The sequence below is a fragment of the Thermobia domestica genome, chromosome 11 (assembly GCF_964235325.1).
Source record: "Thermobia domestica chromosome 11, izTheDome1.hap1.1, whole genome shotgun sequence".
In the NCBI taxonomy this organism is placed as follows: domain Eukaryota; kingdom Metazoa; phylum Arthropoda; class Insecta; order Zygentoma; family Lepismatidae; genus Thermobia; species Thermobia domestica.
In genome coordinates, this window is record NC_137464.1 from 209,044,097 (window position 1) to 209,061,129 (window position 17,033).

General features: G+C 36.3%; 1 protein-coding gene across 1 annotated transcript in view; it reads right to left on the minus strand.

Annotated features, from left to right (window-relative positions):
* Positions 1-17,033, minus strand: part of LOC145664693 (uncharacterized) — a 96,972-nt gene that overhangs the window by 19,148 nt on the left and 60,791 nt on the right. Inside the window, exons 2-3 of the mRNA XM_081731553.1 lie at positions 8,351-8,514; positions 1,492-1,590 (exon numbers count right to left, since the gene is read on the minus strand). Of these exons, the coding sequence (XP_081587679.1) occupies positions 1,492-1,590; positions 8,351-8,411 (160 nt within the window). The 5' untranslated portion in view covers positions 8,412-8,514. The remainder of the gene's footprint in view (positions 1-1,491; positions 1,591-8,350; positions 8,515-17,033) is intronic.

Genomic DNA, 17,033 nt, shown 5'->3' on the forward strand with positions numbered 1-17,033 from the left:
CAGTTCTTTACCTCTGACAACACTGATACATAGAATGGTCGGGGATATTTTAAAGAGGGCCGCAAGTGGCATGCAGAAAAAAATGTTCTTCTCTGCTTTTGGTTTCTGTTTTCTTCCCTACTTTAGAAATGTTATATTGTTTTGCTTGGTAAATCCATTTCCTTCAACCTACAGAAAATCGATTTAAACTATTCCTTTTTCAATATTCCACTTTCTTTTAAGCTCCAAACGCAAGCATGACGGCAGAACGTTTCGGAAAGTGTTACCATTTTCACTACCAGCTTCTCATTTTAGATAGTGTACGTTTACAACGAACGGGGTGCACCTACACCGGTGCATCCTCTAAATCCGGCCCTGTATATATGACACATATATATGAAATGAAATGAAATCTTTGAGTTTTACGGCCCACGCTTATGCCGGTTAGGCTAAAGGATGATGAGTAATGAATAAAATGGTGGAATGAAGAAAATGGAAGGAAACGGGAGAACCCCGAGAAAACCCACGCACACGGTGTTTGTCCACCACAAAGTTCATTTGGCGGGGGCTGGGATCGGACCCGGGACCCCAAGCACCAGAGGTGAACGCTCTATATATAAAAACTAGTTTGTAGGTTATAAACCTGGGAACGGTGGCTTAATCCTATAATTTTGTTTTCTTGGAGGCGATATACGTAGTATGATGGAGAATGTTCTTTATTGCAATTAATGATATTACATTATGATCTTTTTACCAGGAAACCACACTGGATTCAACCTCAAATCGTGAGCCGGAGACCAACGCTAATGAAGATTGTTCCTATTCTTCATAACACATATTGCATAAGGACGGTAAAATATACACACACATACAAATGTAAGTATAACAATAATAACAGTGTAAGAAAAACGGCAATGATCAACTTGATTTTAAACGTCATTAATAATATGTTATTACGGTGGCCAGCGAAGTAATTGATTGTGCACTTGTTTGGTAATATAAGAATGTCTACGTAGTAAGTTATAGCTGAAAGAAAAACCAACAAATCCTTATGCTTCCAATGCAATATTTGTATGACACTTATTCATCACGTAATAAGTAATTTTTCTAACGTGAACCAAATAATTAGAAATCAACTTAATACAATCACATAAAGGTGTAAATAAAACGGAATAATAACATTATCGTTTAAATTGCTGACTGTAACAAATAAAGGATTATAGAATTATTATTATTATTATTATTATTATTATTATTATTATTATTATTATTATTATTATTATTATTATTATATTATTATTATTATTATTATTATTATTATTATTATTATTATTATTATTATTATTATTTTAAAGTACAAATACTCAGGTTTGGTAGCAAACATACTAATCAAATCTTTAAAACGAATTCCTGGTATCTTTACACATAGCAAGATCATATTACAGTTTCTTATCTACTTGTTGTAGAGTTAATATTATTCAAATATTGGAAGTTCTAATAAATTACACTTACCGTATACTCCTACTTGTGTAGGTTCTCTTCTCGGATCAGCTCTTCCACCAGTACCAATAACCACTACTCCTTTAGCAGTCACCAAGTCAATGTCCGAAACTGTAGAAAAAGAAATTCATGAAGAAACAGAAATCAATTAAATGATCTAACCAATGATATGCACACAAAGATGAAGTTTTATCTCAAAGCTATTGTTTGTAACACAATTCGCAACTAGAATATCCAAAACTAACAAACTCAATAACTCAAGCCACCTCAATATACAGGGAGTCCATAAAGTCCTGCAGGAAAGTAAAACTCTATAATTTGGAAACCGTTACGTTTAAGTGTATACATTTTTGGGGTTGGAAGAAGGTAAGTTTAAAGTTTTGTTCTGGCCACAATGCTCGATGACGTTTGCGCCGGTAATCACGTGACTTAAGATGGCGTCTATTAAAGAAAAGGCACAATATGTTTTATAGTTTGTGGAATTAAAATCTTGCGTTTCAGTGCAGAGAAAGTTCCAAACAACGTATGGGAAAATACTCCCAGCAGAAATAAGTATCAAGAGGTGGTACGAGAAGTTCAAAGAAACGGGAAGTGTGTCAGATTTACCACGCAGTGGAAGGCCAGTAACGAGTGACGATGTGATTCACACGTTGCAGGACAGCGTAGCCAGGAGTCCAATGAAGTCGCTTAATCGTAGATACCGTAATTGGAACTGGGAATACCGAAGTCTACGTTACACAGATCGTCCGCAAGAATTTGAAGGTCCGGCTCTATAAGTTATGACATGAGAATGGAATTCTGTGAGTCAATGCTTACCCGCTTACAAGAAGATGGTGACCTTCTGTCTCGATTTCTGTTTTCAGATGAAGCCACATTTCATGTGTCGGGAAAAGTGAACAGGCACAACTGCCGAATTTGGGGGATGGAAAATCCACGTGAATTCGAGGAGCACAATAGGGGTAGTCCCAAAGTCAATGTGTGGTGTGCTGTTTCAATGGACCACATTATCGGCCCTTTTTTCTTCGAGGAAGAGACGGTAAATGGTAACAATTATCTGAACATGCTACAGACATTCCTTTTGCCAGAACTTACTAGGTTAGGCATCCTTAATGAGGTCTACATGCAACAGGATGGGGCACCGCCGTAATATGCTCTTCAAGTTCGACAGTTTCTTAACTAAGAATTTAAGGGGAGATGGATTGGCCGAAGAGGACCCATACCTTGGCCTGCAAGATCACCAGATTTATCGCCTTGTGATTACTGGCTGTGGGGACACGTGAAGACCAAGGTGTATTCGCAGAAGCCAGCTAATCTGCACGATCTCAGGAACAAAATAACTGATGTGATTTTGAACATTCCAGACGAGCACCGCCAACACGCAATTCTTGGTTTCTCAAAAAGACTGCAAGAGTGTTTGGACGTGAATGGTGCATAATTGGAGGTTTGGCGATGAACCTTAACTAGCTGAAACAAAACTTTGAATCTTTCTGTAAGTACACCAAAAAGTATTTGTTAATACATTACACAGTTTCGTAGTTATAGAGTTTTACTTTCCTGCAGGGCTTTATGGACTCCCTGTACATAAAGTTCCAGTCTGAATATGTAAAGGAAAATCACTCATTTGTGCGTTTTTTACTGTGCACGATCATACGACCCTGTTGTTTCATGACTGACTGGGTCTGTTTTCAGAAAATGTATGTTTTTTGTGACATTGCGTCGTAGCCCTACGCGTGAACTCTGTCAATCCATTAGTTGCATTACAGAAGGTGATTTCCAACCAGACGTAAAAATCGCACCAACCCAATAACATGAAAATTGGTTAAACTTTTGCAAACAAATTATAAGAATCTAAAACACTGTCCTTGGTGTTCTAAAAAGTTAGCTAGAAATTCACGAGTGTTGCGTATGTGTAACGGGTGGGTTACCAGCAAGGACACTCGTAGATTTATTTTCAAGAAGGGAGCAAAAGACATATTGCAGGGGTGGATAAAACACCGACACACAATGCAGTTGCGAATACACTCATACTTTTATGACACGTGCACTAATATATCATATAAAACAGTTATTTACGCACATGTCCTTACTATAACGACAGTAAATGAACTATAGTACGTATTTAATATAAAAATACTAAGTACTATGGTATTGTATATACATGAGCAAATTAGTATGTCTAGGTATGAATTTCCAAGAACTGAACGCCCTTCCAAAATTTAGGGAGGGCAACTTCCTCCCCTCCTTTCGCCTGGCTGCAAGAGGCGTTGGTTAACTGCTTTCCCAATACTACTTTCACCCAGTGATGTGCCGTAAACTATAATTTTACGTCTACGCGATTGTCTACTGTAAACTATACGTAATCTACATTACACCTTTTCCCGTGTAGACTATGTAGACAACCACTATCAAATGTAAGGAAAAATTTCGTTGCTCGTTTGTTCATATTTCCTCATTCAGTTTTTTTTTTTTTTTTTTTTTGCATATTTTACAAAATGCATAATATTTTTCATTTTCCTTCATCAAGACGACACTAAGTATTCGAAAGTTACTATTCGCTGGTCTACGCATTTTATTTTGTACGCAATTTCGCAAGGTAACGACAAAAGAAAGCTCCTTTATTGTCCACGACGCCATATTAAATAACGTGTTGTTGACATATTCTACATAGTCTACGTTGTTTACATTGTCTACGCATAGTTGACACGTAAACGTAAACTATCGTTTTTTACGCGTAGACGCAAATCTCTGCTTTCACCCCGTCTGTACTGAAAGTCTCCCGGGGTAAATCTTTAAAATCGTCATTGACAGGGGTTATTAGTGGCCGATTACAAAAGTATCCACAGGGAATAGAAAGTCATAACAGAAAGTGTCTTTTAGATCACGTTTCCACTTTACATGAATCTTGTAGCTGTCATAAAAAAGACCTTGCTACCCGATCTTTCTATCTACTGTTTAGATTTTACAACTTCTTGTAAGCAAGAAACGTATCACTACCCATGCAGAACTGCAGTCTAGTGGACAAATAATTAACCTTCTCATTAAAAACGTGTATTTCGGCGCACTCCCTCTCCCTGTCCAAAAGAATCCATTGTTTCGGAAGCGGCGAAACTGGTTTTTCCTTTATGTTAGCGGGAGGGCGTAAGCAGGTAGCAAGCGAGACGTCCCAGAAAGTTGGACACTGTTCGACTCCTTGCAAGATGGAAAAAATGTTTTATGACCCTTTCAAGACTATGTGTACACGGTGAAATATGGTAGAGTTTCAAGATTTTTTTTAAAAAAATGAAAGCTACAAGTTCTAACGTGGCAACCCATCTTTACAGATTTCTCATGGCTATATGGTTAGCGCGCGCTGGAGACCCTGGGTTTGATTCCCGGCGAAATTCATATGATTCGGATCCCACGTTCAGCTATAGGTTCACGTCTTATATAGCGTTGCTGCTGAAAAGCAGCTAAAATCCAATTCAATCCAACGAGATGCCTCATTGAAATGCTAGTGCAGAAGTTATGATACTACAATTCAGTGGCATACGTAAACGGGGTTTCCGGGTTTTAACTCGCTTCAACAAATAATTGAAAAAAAGAAAAAAACAACAATTACCATATTAAGATATGTATTAAAAGACAAATTCTGACCAAAGCATATATTAACTAATAAATAACAGCCTTACAGTTTCGGTAAATTAACTTTGCCATTAATCAGACACATTATGAAATACAATTTCTTCTAAGATTACAGCTTATATACTTCTTAAAATGAGAGGAGGTCATTCCATGAACCAATCATATTCGTCCTTTCCTTTTTAACATTTTTTAATTAATACATATGCAACTTTTAATGATCAGCTTTCACTTAAGAGCTAAACTTTTAATTGGCACACCTGTGTATTCTTAATGAATAACTTTCACTTTTGAAAAACATTAAATTTTAATTGTCTATCCGCTGTTCAATATACCTGTTTTTACCTCTTCTTTCTTCTCTGTTTTATCCAAAATCTTCCTCCCTACATCATGTATATTTAGTCCGCTATTCCAATTCATAAGTTTCTGGCTTCCTTCCTTTCTTATCCATTCTGTCTCTTTCCATTTTCTTATAATGCTTCTTTCCACCTTTTTCATAATGTGTCTGATGAAGGCAAAGTTAATTTGCCGAAACTGTAACGCTATTATTTATTAGTTAATATATGCTTTGGTCAGAATTTGTCTTTTAATTTACACAAGAAGTTCCAAAGCTAGAATGAGTGGTATTAAGATATGTGTTCAAAAATCCTAAAACGATATGAATTTAGAAGTTTGACGGCCTCTCTTGACGAAATTCTGCATACACTATGTATGATTAGAATATTTTAATATTATACATGTGTATTGCAACTATTTCTATGCGACCGTAAACACATTTTGGCACCCTGGGGGCCGCGGTGGCTCAGTGGTAGAGCGTTCACCTCTGGTACTTGGGGTTCCGGGTTCGATCCCAGCCCCCGCCAAGTGAATCTTTTGGTGGACAAACACCGTGTGCGTGGGCTTTCTCGGGGTTCTCCCGTTTCCTCCCACTTTCTTCATTCCACTATTTCATTAATTTCTCATTATCACCGTCTCCTTTAGCCTAACCGGCATAAACGTGGGACGTAAAACTCAAAGATTTCATTTTTACATTTTGACACCCCTCTGCATATTATCTGTAGTTTCTTAAATATTAAACATTATTATGAATTAATATACTGCATTTTAAATTGTGTTTTCTTGTTAAATCTTGACCTTTCCTGCATTGTTAATATGTAACTTATCAATCGGAATCTCACTCCAGGATATAATTATCATTTCCTTTCAAGGGCGTACGCAGAATTTTCTTTAAGGGAGGTATAATCACTCAATTCCATTTCCTTTTAGGATATGGTTTTGGTATATACAGGATGTTTAAAAACAACACCGATAACGTTTGGGAGATAATTCCTGACACCAAGATAAGACAGAAAGTATAGATCATCCTGGGTGCACAAATGCTTTCTTTCGGAGTTGTAGGCTGAAGAAAACATGAAAAAACGAACTGTAAAGGTCCATAGCTCCAGACTTTAAAGGTCGGATCAAGACTTTACTAAGGAATTAATATGTGCGCTATCCAAAAATGCATGTTTCAGAATCCTAAGGTACTCATGCAGGAATTTTTATAGAGAGAGTTTGGCTACGGGCATATGATATAAAGTACTCACTAACTACCTTTATAAAAATAGTTGCGGAACTACCCAAAAGTTGTCGGTGTTGTTTTAAAACACAATATATATATATATATATATATACATGGGCGGCGATTAGGGGGGCAAAGGGGAGCAGTTGCCCCCGCACTTTTTTGAAGTAACCAATTAATGTATATGGTTTCATTTGGAAATGTAACGATTTTGTATGTGTTACTGATTAATAGGAAAAAATGCTGCCATATAATATTTGCTGTTGCGTGAATACGTATTGGTTGTCTTCCCGTGGAGTAAAGAAAGCTACAGTAATTGCGTTTTAATCGCCACAGAAAATAACCCCAAAAAATAACCTATTGGAGCACAATTTCAGCATACTTTCATTTCTTCTTACAAGGGCTCGATATGTTAGTGAGCCGCTTTGAAGCTAATCGAAAGAACATTATGCAAAAAAAGTAGGGCCTATTTCACAAGTTATTCTTTAATTGCACAAAAATTGACAGTTCCTAAAATGTCTTTTCTTCTTTCTAAAGTAAGGAATATCGATTAAAAAGAGCGTGATAAGAAACAACTTCTACCTTTTCCATTGTCTAATATACGAGTGAAGTGTTGTGTTTAAGGATGTACGAGTGTATATACAATAAAATTTAGTAAATTGAACATAATTCTAGGTTTTAAGTTTATTTTGTATAACTGAAGTGTGGATTGTAAGTATTGTTGTGTTTTGATGTGTTCCAAGAAAGTGAAATCTGCACCTAATGGCAACGAACATATTTCAAGAAGTTGCAAAAGCAAATATTTCTTTAAATGTCGTAGCATATGCTTGTAGTATTTACTGTCTTTCATTTTCTAAGAGTAATAACATACATTTAATATCATGTGTGGAATTAAATATTAAGTTTTTCATTAATCCTCAGTTTCAATATAACTTTTGCAAAACAAGCATCATTATTCATTACTATGATTAATATTATCCTTTCTATTTATTTGTTTTGCAAATTTATTAAATAATCTGATCACACAATTTTCCAGACAGAATTTTAAGATGTTCATGAGCAAGGAATCAAATCTCTTCTTACACTTTCGTTGTTTAAGAGTACAAAGGGCTAGTATCTACTTGCGTTGTTCTTCTCAATTTACTTAATAAACTATTATATACGATATACGGTATTTTAACTGAAAATATAGTATCCTATTAGTTATACAACCTTTCGTCAAACAAAATGTTAGAAACAACCAGGAAAACTAACATTTATATACAAATATTCAGATCATGTCTTGCCCCCTCACTTTTAACGTCCAACCGCCGCCACTGTATATATATATATATATATATATATATATATATATATATATATATATATATATATATAGAGAGAGAGAGAGAGAGAGAGAAAGAGTAAATGCCTATTTCTCCATAATAACTTGCTTAACAATGGAGTGAAACGTAAACTCCGAAAACATCATTGTCTGAATCCATATTCCTGATCGATGACAATATATTTCTTCTAAGAGTAATTTCACAGCACGTAGTTTACATATTCACTGTGGTTTACAAATTAGTTTATCCAATTTATGAACTATGAGTACCTACGGATACCATAGCTACCTATAATTATTTTCTTCTTAGCACATGAAACTGGTAGATGAAACGACCAATAAAAGAAACAAGATTAAGTTTTTCTTACCGCTGCAGATGAAGATAAAAACAACTTGTACAATTGATGGAATTTTCATCTCGAAGAACATCTGGGAATAATATGATAGTTGGAAACTTGAAATTATCTTTTCGTACGCAACGCCATTTTGATACCTCTAACGCCCACTAATATGCCGAAACCAACATTTTTAGCTGAAACGAGAATAACAACAACAATAATAATAATTAAAATATTTATTCTAATTAAATGTAATTTTTTCTCAAAACGAAACTAACACTCTATATTAGGCTAAATTGAAACAAAGAAAATATTACTAAAAATTGTTCAAGATGTAAAACTCAGTATATTATTATGACAAAAGTCAAGTTTTCTTTAGTGTCAGGAAACATGCAAATTTTTACTTTCATCATCATCATCATAGGTATTCTGCCTTTATTGTCAGGTCACTTGCCCCAGCTGAGAAGCTTCCATGCTCCACGGTCCTCCGCTAACCTCTTCGTCTTCGCGTATGATCTTTCTGTTTTTATGTCATCCATTAATTGTAGTCTCCTTTGCCCCCACCCTCTCTTTCCCGCCACCATACCCTTTAGGACGTCCCTCTTCGTAGGCAATGTCCCAACCAGTTTCTCTTCCTCTTCCTAATACTATCTAAAAGTGTTCTTTTCTCACCCACCATTTCTAACACTTTCTCATTCGTTTTCCGCTCGACCAAACTAATTCTTTCCATTCGTCTCCACACCCACATTTCGAAGGCTTCCAGTCGATTTTCGTCACCTTTACGTAATGTCCACGTTTCCGACCCATACAGTACAACACTCCACACGAAGCATTTTATGAGTCTTTTTCTCAACTCTTTATTCAAGATCCCACAAAACAGACTTTTCTTCCTCCTAAAGGCTTCTTTCGCCATTATTATCTTTGCTTTTATTTCACGTTCGCACTTCATTACTTTAGCTGTTTTACTTTAGCTGTTTATAATAAAACCAAGTGTTAAAGGCACCAAACCATTAAAATGAACTATGAGCAAATATTTACAATAAAGATTGTATATTTGCTCACTCAGTGCATACTGAAAAGAGACAGGGTATATTTATCATTATTCTATTAAGGTTTCCTTTGGATATAGTCAATGCTATCATTCAAAACACGTACAAAACAGCTCATGGATGATTATCACAATAACTTGGGTTAGTACAGGCACGTAGTCAAGGGGGGTCCGGGGGATCCGGACTCCGCTTCGAAACCAGAAATGACAAAATAAGAAAGGATGAAACAAACAAACAAACAAACAAACAAACAAAAAAACAAGAAGAGAACAATCAACGTTAAAAATAAAAAGGTTTCGTTACTCTTTCTTATGAGGAAACTATTTTGGAAACAAGTTTTCTGCTGCTCCTTTAACTTGTCATTTGGAACAGACAGTAGTTGACGGAATAATTAAAACAAAAAAAGTTACGTGGATAGAAATTTCTGTTAACATTTGATTCAACAGAGAAAGGAACTCAGATATTGTAAAATATTTTGCAAGACATTATTTGATATGTACTTTTTGTATTAGTGAATATGTATTTTTTTTATAACAGTGGACATGTATTATCTGTCAGGAAAGTAAATGTACACCTATTTATCGAGTCTGGCATTCCTGCTCTCCATCCGTGGAGAGTATGAGAATTAAATCAATCAAATGTTTACTGAGGGGCAAAAAAAAAAAAAATTCTAATCTGCATAAGACATTGCCGAGGGACACAAGCTGTGAATACGAATAGTGCATAGTCTAAATAAAGGACGACACCGAAAGAGAAAGCCAGAAACAGCTCTTAAACGAAGAAAAAAGACTAAAAGTTGTCGAAGTGGGAACATAAAACACAAATACAACAAATACGCCTACAACCAAACGTTTACTACGCCATGATCTTGGTGTAGTTGTTAAGGTGCTGGCTTACAAATGCGAAGGACGTCAGTTCGAATCTCCGGTAAGGACATTTTTAAATTTTTTTGTTAATAATACATAGTGTTTAGATTAGGCTGGTCAATACGTTTTGCACAGAGGCCCGGTTTAGCTCTGACCCACCACAGGTGCGAGAAGGAAGCAATACACTTTTTCTCTCTCCCTCTGTGTGTCTGTTTATCTATCTATCTGTATACATATAACGTTATTTGTGAATGCCATAACCACCCTAATATTCAGCGGATTGAGACGAAACTTGGCACAAACATTAATTGTTGAAATAACTTGATGAGTTTGTTAACCAGAATAATCAGATGAAAATGTTCAAAATTGCGGCCCTTCAAACTCTTAAAAATTTCCAAGGGAACCAAATTTCGCCCATAAATAGGTATAGGTATTCGTGACCGTGAATGGCGAGGAGTGTTATTTGATTTGCTTTTTAGTAACATATTGCATTGCATATAAAGGTAGACAACACTAGTGGTAAGTAAAACAACAATAATAATAATAATAATAATAATAATAATAATAATAATAATAATAATAATAATAATAATAATAATAATAATAATAATAATAATAATAATAATAATAATAGGTATTTTTTGTGGCAAGGCAATATCTTCTTCAAACGTAATGATTGTAATGCTATATCTCCCTTACAAACCAAATATTAGCAATTTATATCGAGAGAACGGGAAATTGTAGAGTGATGGGAGCAACGTTGGACATCATAGTACTCAGAAAAAGAAGCGATTTCAATGCAAAATGAACGAAGAGTCATTGTCATGGGGAGTCATGGGGCTACGGCAGAGCCCTTTTTAGGCAAAATGTCGATAACTTATATCGAGAGAGCAGGAGGTGATACTGGGATGGGACCAACGTTGGACACCGTGGTCCCATAAGGCGCATCGAAAAAATTGGGGGGGGGGCGCCAGCCAGCCTTACTTATTTCCACATAATAATATAAAATTATATTGTCAAAATACACACACGAGTTAGCTAGTAATATTTCATATTATTATTATTATTATTATCAACAGCGTCTTTTCATTACGTGTGCATGTTTGACATGAAACCAAAGAGAAGATCCATCATTCGTAGAAAGAATAAGAATAGCCAGTTACTTTAACTGTGAAGGACGGCGAAAAATACGAAAATAGTGACTACCTGTAGGGAAAGAAATAATACTTTCTCTCAAATGGATAAAAAAACAATCCGAGATAGATTCGAACTCGCATGGACGGCGCGAAAAGCTAGTGTTTTGTCCACTTTTTTTTCACTGACTCACCGAACTTCTTTCAGTAACTTACTTATTGCTAATTTTACTTGCTTCACTCGTTTAATTTGCTTTTTCTAATAACTTGTAACGACAAGGACACGAACACAGAAACATCGAGGACAGTTAAAAATCATAAATGATCTCCCGCCGGGACTCGAACCCGGGACACCATACACCAAAGACGCACGTGTTAGCCCCTAGACCAGCGAGGAGGACACTGCTCACTCCCTGTGTCGTTAGGGATTACGACCACTGTATTACCAGCTATCACTTCTGTGGGTTGTATACTATGATCACGTTTCTTCTTTGCTGGAAGAGTTAAACCTACATTCTATGTAATACATGAGGTATTTAGACCTACATGCTCTTCATATAATGTAATAAAAGGGTCATGCTGGGAATAAGAAAAAGAACATGCCTTGGACAAAACGGAAACTATTGGCATCAGAAATATTTATCTACGAGGCATGCGCAGTAGTATATTTCAGAACAGTTACTGTTTAGTTCAGTAAACGAAGAAAGGGGTATAAAAAAGCAAAAATGTCGCGTCAACGAGATCGACCAGAGTTGACAGAGGAAGGAGCAGATGTGTATTAATACAACTTGGTTAAATTGATAATTGATTCTTTATCCTGTAGTAGATCGTATCACAACTTTACGGGAGAGCAGAAATATGCTTACTAACGCTATCATATAGTAAGCTTTAGTAACACGATCATATAGACACAAATGGATGTAACTGTGAGTACTACAACTTGGATTTAACGAAAGCCGTTTAGATATTCAGTGGTTTGTAGGGTTGTATAAGACACAAAAAGATAAGACACAATATAATTCTTCATACCTCAGCTTCCACTAACTAGATACATGCAATTTCTGGTTAGATACTGAAACTGCTGTCGGATTTTAATACATGACGTATTGCACGATACGAAATGCTTTGCATTACTTGTTTGTTTGTAGACAGCTACTAGCTTAGTGTTCTGAAAGGTTGTGTATAAACTAGGGATACCCAATTCCGGAATTATTACTTTCCGGATTCCCAAAAGTAAAACCGGACAAATTCCGGAATTCGGAAAATTCGGATTTTGGAATAATTCCGGAATTCGGAAAAATCCGGAATTTAGAAATTTCTGATTTCGTTAACATTCCGGAATTCGGAAAAATCCGGATTTTTTTTTAAAATCCAGAGTTTTTCTAAATTCCGGATTCTATCCGAGTTCCGGAATTCTTCTGAATTCCGGAGTTTAACTAAATTCCATAATTTTCCGAAATCCGGAAAGTGAAAGTTCCGCTTCCGAAAAATGAATTTATTTTGGTTAATATGAATCGTGGCGGATATAAGTTTTTGACCAGGTAATGGCGACTGCTTTGAAAGAAATGGAGAGTATGAGAATTCAATCTGTCATATTTGTTATTTCGTGTGGAGAAAAAAAAACTTGTGAACCAACGGTTTAAGAACAACTCAAGTTATTAATGTAAACTTTGCCGACATCATAAAAGAAATACGAAAGACATTTTGAATCGAAGAAATATAACATACAAGTTTGCAAGCGGAGACAAAGAAACCTAACGTAACCAGACTAAAGACGAATCGTTTACCGCGTAGCGATCGCAGTTCAGTGGTCAAGGTGCTTGTGCGAATGCAAGTTGCAATTTTTTGTTGTTGCTGTTCTTGCTTTAGGATTTTTAATGGCGATTGATCGGCGTTGACATACGTTTTATTATATTCAGATATTTGAATACTCGGATGTTTCAATACTTGAACTATCAAATCTTCAGAAATAATAATAAGCTAATAATAATTATTATTATCTCGTAGAAGATTAAAAGCTAGGAGCTAATTATCCCTCAGGTCATACCATTACAAGCAGAAACGCGACATTAGTTAAGAATATTTCGGTTTGGTTTAATGTTGCTCACGAGAAGAGGAATTTTTCATCTCGTTTCTAAAATAAATAAAATAACATGAGAATTAACATTTTACATTCGAGACGGGACAAGGCTAACTCAAAATTTTCGTTTCTCTTTGGAGATGAAAATTGAGACGAGACGACAAGTATCGTAAACATTTCCCGTCTTGTCTCGATTCTCGAAATAGTGTATGTCCATTCTTTAAGTAACAATTGCTAAGTAGGCTGAATCTCATAGGCTATTTCGTTACATTGTATTTCAGAGCTCATTGAATTATGCTCTGTGTAGGTATTTTTGTAGCAAAGCTTTTATATTAACCTCTGCATATCCTAAAAATTAGTTTATTATATGCCTTACTGTTGCGTGATATTCAGTTATATTTATTACAGTTATTTTCCTTAAAACATACAGTAGAATACTTTCTACATGAAACTTCAATGGAATGGTCTAGTTTAAAATGTTGGTAGTTGCAGAGATGTGTCTTGAAGGTATGGAACCTTTTCCCCGAAATCTCTACTTTTATGTAAGTTTTGCCAAATTTTAGAGCAAGTTTAAAACTTTTAATGCCATTATTATTATTATTATTATTATTATTATTATTATTATTATTATTATTATTATTATTATTATTATTATTATTATTATGAGTAGTAGTAGTAGTAGTAGTAGTAGTAGTATTTTATTATTATTATTATTATTATTATTATTATTATTATTATTATTATTATTATTATTATTATTATTATTATTATTATTATTATTATATCAACACCGTGTATAATCTTTGAAAGATATGCGGTTTGTATCTGAATAGTAAAAGCTAATTGACTGTCGATCTCGGTCGTCGAGAAGTCTTCAGGAGGCAAGGACATCGGTCACGTTCTGGGTTTGAGTTCCGAAGGGGCAAGTATTCGGGCTCGAGCCAAAATTGTTAAAAGTTATAGACTTCAGCCAAACATGTTCAAAACATCTTGGACCGGGTTTAGCATCTCAGCGGCTCGAGCAGTTCGGCTTACAGCTCATTCACTATCGAACCGAACCGAGAAGTGAGCCGAGCCAATAGCTCACCCAACCGAGCCGATTTGAGCCATCGGCTTAGTTGAGCTGAGTCGAACCGTACCGATGTACTAGTTTCAACTTAGTTGGCTCGAACCGGTTCACATGAGCCGAGTAGGTGACCCATCCCAACCGAGAAAGCTCGAGCCATCGGCTCAATTGAGCTAAGTCGATGGCTCGTTCCAACTGAGCCGGCTCAGGTCATCGGCTCAATTAGGCCGAGCCGACGGCTCATCCCAACCGGACCGACTGGAGCTGTTCGCTCAGTTGATACGAGCCGAGCCGGTTGATATCACTACCAGGGTTGGTCTTCTGCTTGGGCTCAAGAATTCGACCGTGCAGGTCTCATCCTTGATTTTAAGAACGACAGTATATACTTATTTTGGTGATTACGACATTTGAGGCTGTCTCGTAATGATAATAAAAAAAAACTCTTGTCTTCTCGTTATCTAGACGAAACGAGATACACTAAAATTGCCCGACGGGATGCACTAAAATTACGAGACGAGATGCACCCCTGTCGTGAGCGACACTAAAAGTATCCCACATTACTGCTTACATTTCTTATGGCTTTTGCTTTCTAGTCTAATCAGGCCATTATTTCAAAACGAGTTAAAACCAGCTGAACGAGCAAGCGAGCCATTATCAAACTCGACTCAACTCGAAACTCGACCTCGAAAACACCGACCTGGCTCGGAACTCAACACAAGAAAATTATCTTTGACTCGACTCGAATTGAACTTGAGTCGAGTCGAATTTTGGCTCTACTCGTGCTCATCCCTATTCGTATTTGTATTTTATGTTTCCACTTCAACAATTTCTACTCTTTTTTTTTCGTTTACCTCCTGTTTCTGGATTTCTCTTTCGGTGTCGTCCTTTATTTACACTCTGCACTATTCTCATTCCCAGCTTGTGACCCGCTTCAATGTCTTATTCAGTTTAGGCTTTTCTCCTTACCTTGACTACACATGTGATTGATTTAATTCTCACTTTCCGCACAGGAGCGATGAAAAATTATTATTATTATTATTATTATTATTATTATTATTATTATTATTATTATTATTATTATACTATTGAACTTGCACGGCGAAATTACTGTATAATACGATATCATTTCTGTAATATTACTCGATTGTGTGTTATTTAATTTATTAATGGGCACTAAATTGTCCCCAGATCAATGAATAAGTTAACTACGGCATGCACTTTGGTGGAAATATCATTACAGGAACATTATCGGTTGGTTCCAAACATGTTCCTGTAATGATATTTCCACCAAAGTGCATGCCGTAGTTAATTTGTTCGTTGATCTGGAGACAATTTAGTTCCCATTATTAATGGAGTAAAATTACAGAAATGATATCGACGACAGGGGTGCATCTCGTGTCGTAATTTTAGTGCATCTCGTCGGGCAATTTTAGTGTATGTCGTCTCGTCTAGATAACGAGAAGACAAGAGTTTTTTTTTATTATCATTATGAGACAGCCTCAAATGTCGTAATCACCAAAATAAGTATATACTGTCGTTCTTAAAATCAAGGATGAGACCTGCACGGTCGAATTCTTGAGCCCAAGCAGAAGACCAACCCTGGTAGTGATATCAACCGGCTCGGCTCGTATTAACTGAGCGAACAGCTCGAGTCGGTCCGGTTGGGATGAGCCGTCGGCTCGGCCAAATTGAGCCAATGACCTGAGCCGGCTCAATTGGAACGAGCCATCGACTCAGCTCAATTGAGCCGATGGCTCGAGCTTTCTCGGTTGGGATGGGTCACCTAATCGGCTCATGTGAACCGGTTCGAGCCAACTAAGTTGAAACTAGTACATCGGTACGGTTCGACTCAGCTCAACTAAGCCGATGGCTCAAATCGGCTCGGTTGGGTGAGCTATTGGCTCGGCTCACTTCTCGGTTCGGTTTGATAGTGAATGAACTGTAAGCCGAGCCGCTCGAGCCGTTGAGAAGCTAAACCCAGTCCAAGCTGTTTTGAACATGTTTGGCTGAAGTCTATAACTTTTAACAATTTTGGCTCGAGCCCGAATACTTGCCCCTTCGGAACTCAAACCCAGAACGTGACCGATGTCCTTGCCTCCTGAAGACTTCTCGACGACCGAGATCGAAAGTCAATTAGCTTTTACTATTCAGATACAAACCGCATATCTTTTAAAGATTATACACGTTGTTGATATAATAGTAATACTACTACTACAACTACAACAACAACAACAACAACTACTACTACTACTACTACTACTACTACTACTACTACTACTACTACTACTACTACTAATAATAATAATAATAATAATAATAATGGCATTAAAAGTTTTAAACTTGCTCTAAAATTTGGCAAAACTTACATAAAAGTAGAGATTTTGGGGAAAAAGTTCCATACCTTCAAGACACACCTCTGCAACTACCAACATTTTAAACTAGACCATTTCATTGAAGTTTCATGTAGAAAGTATTCTACTGTATGTTTTAAGGAAAATAACTGTAATAAATATAACTGA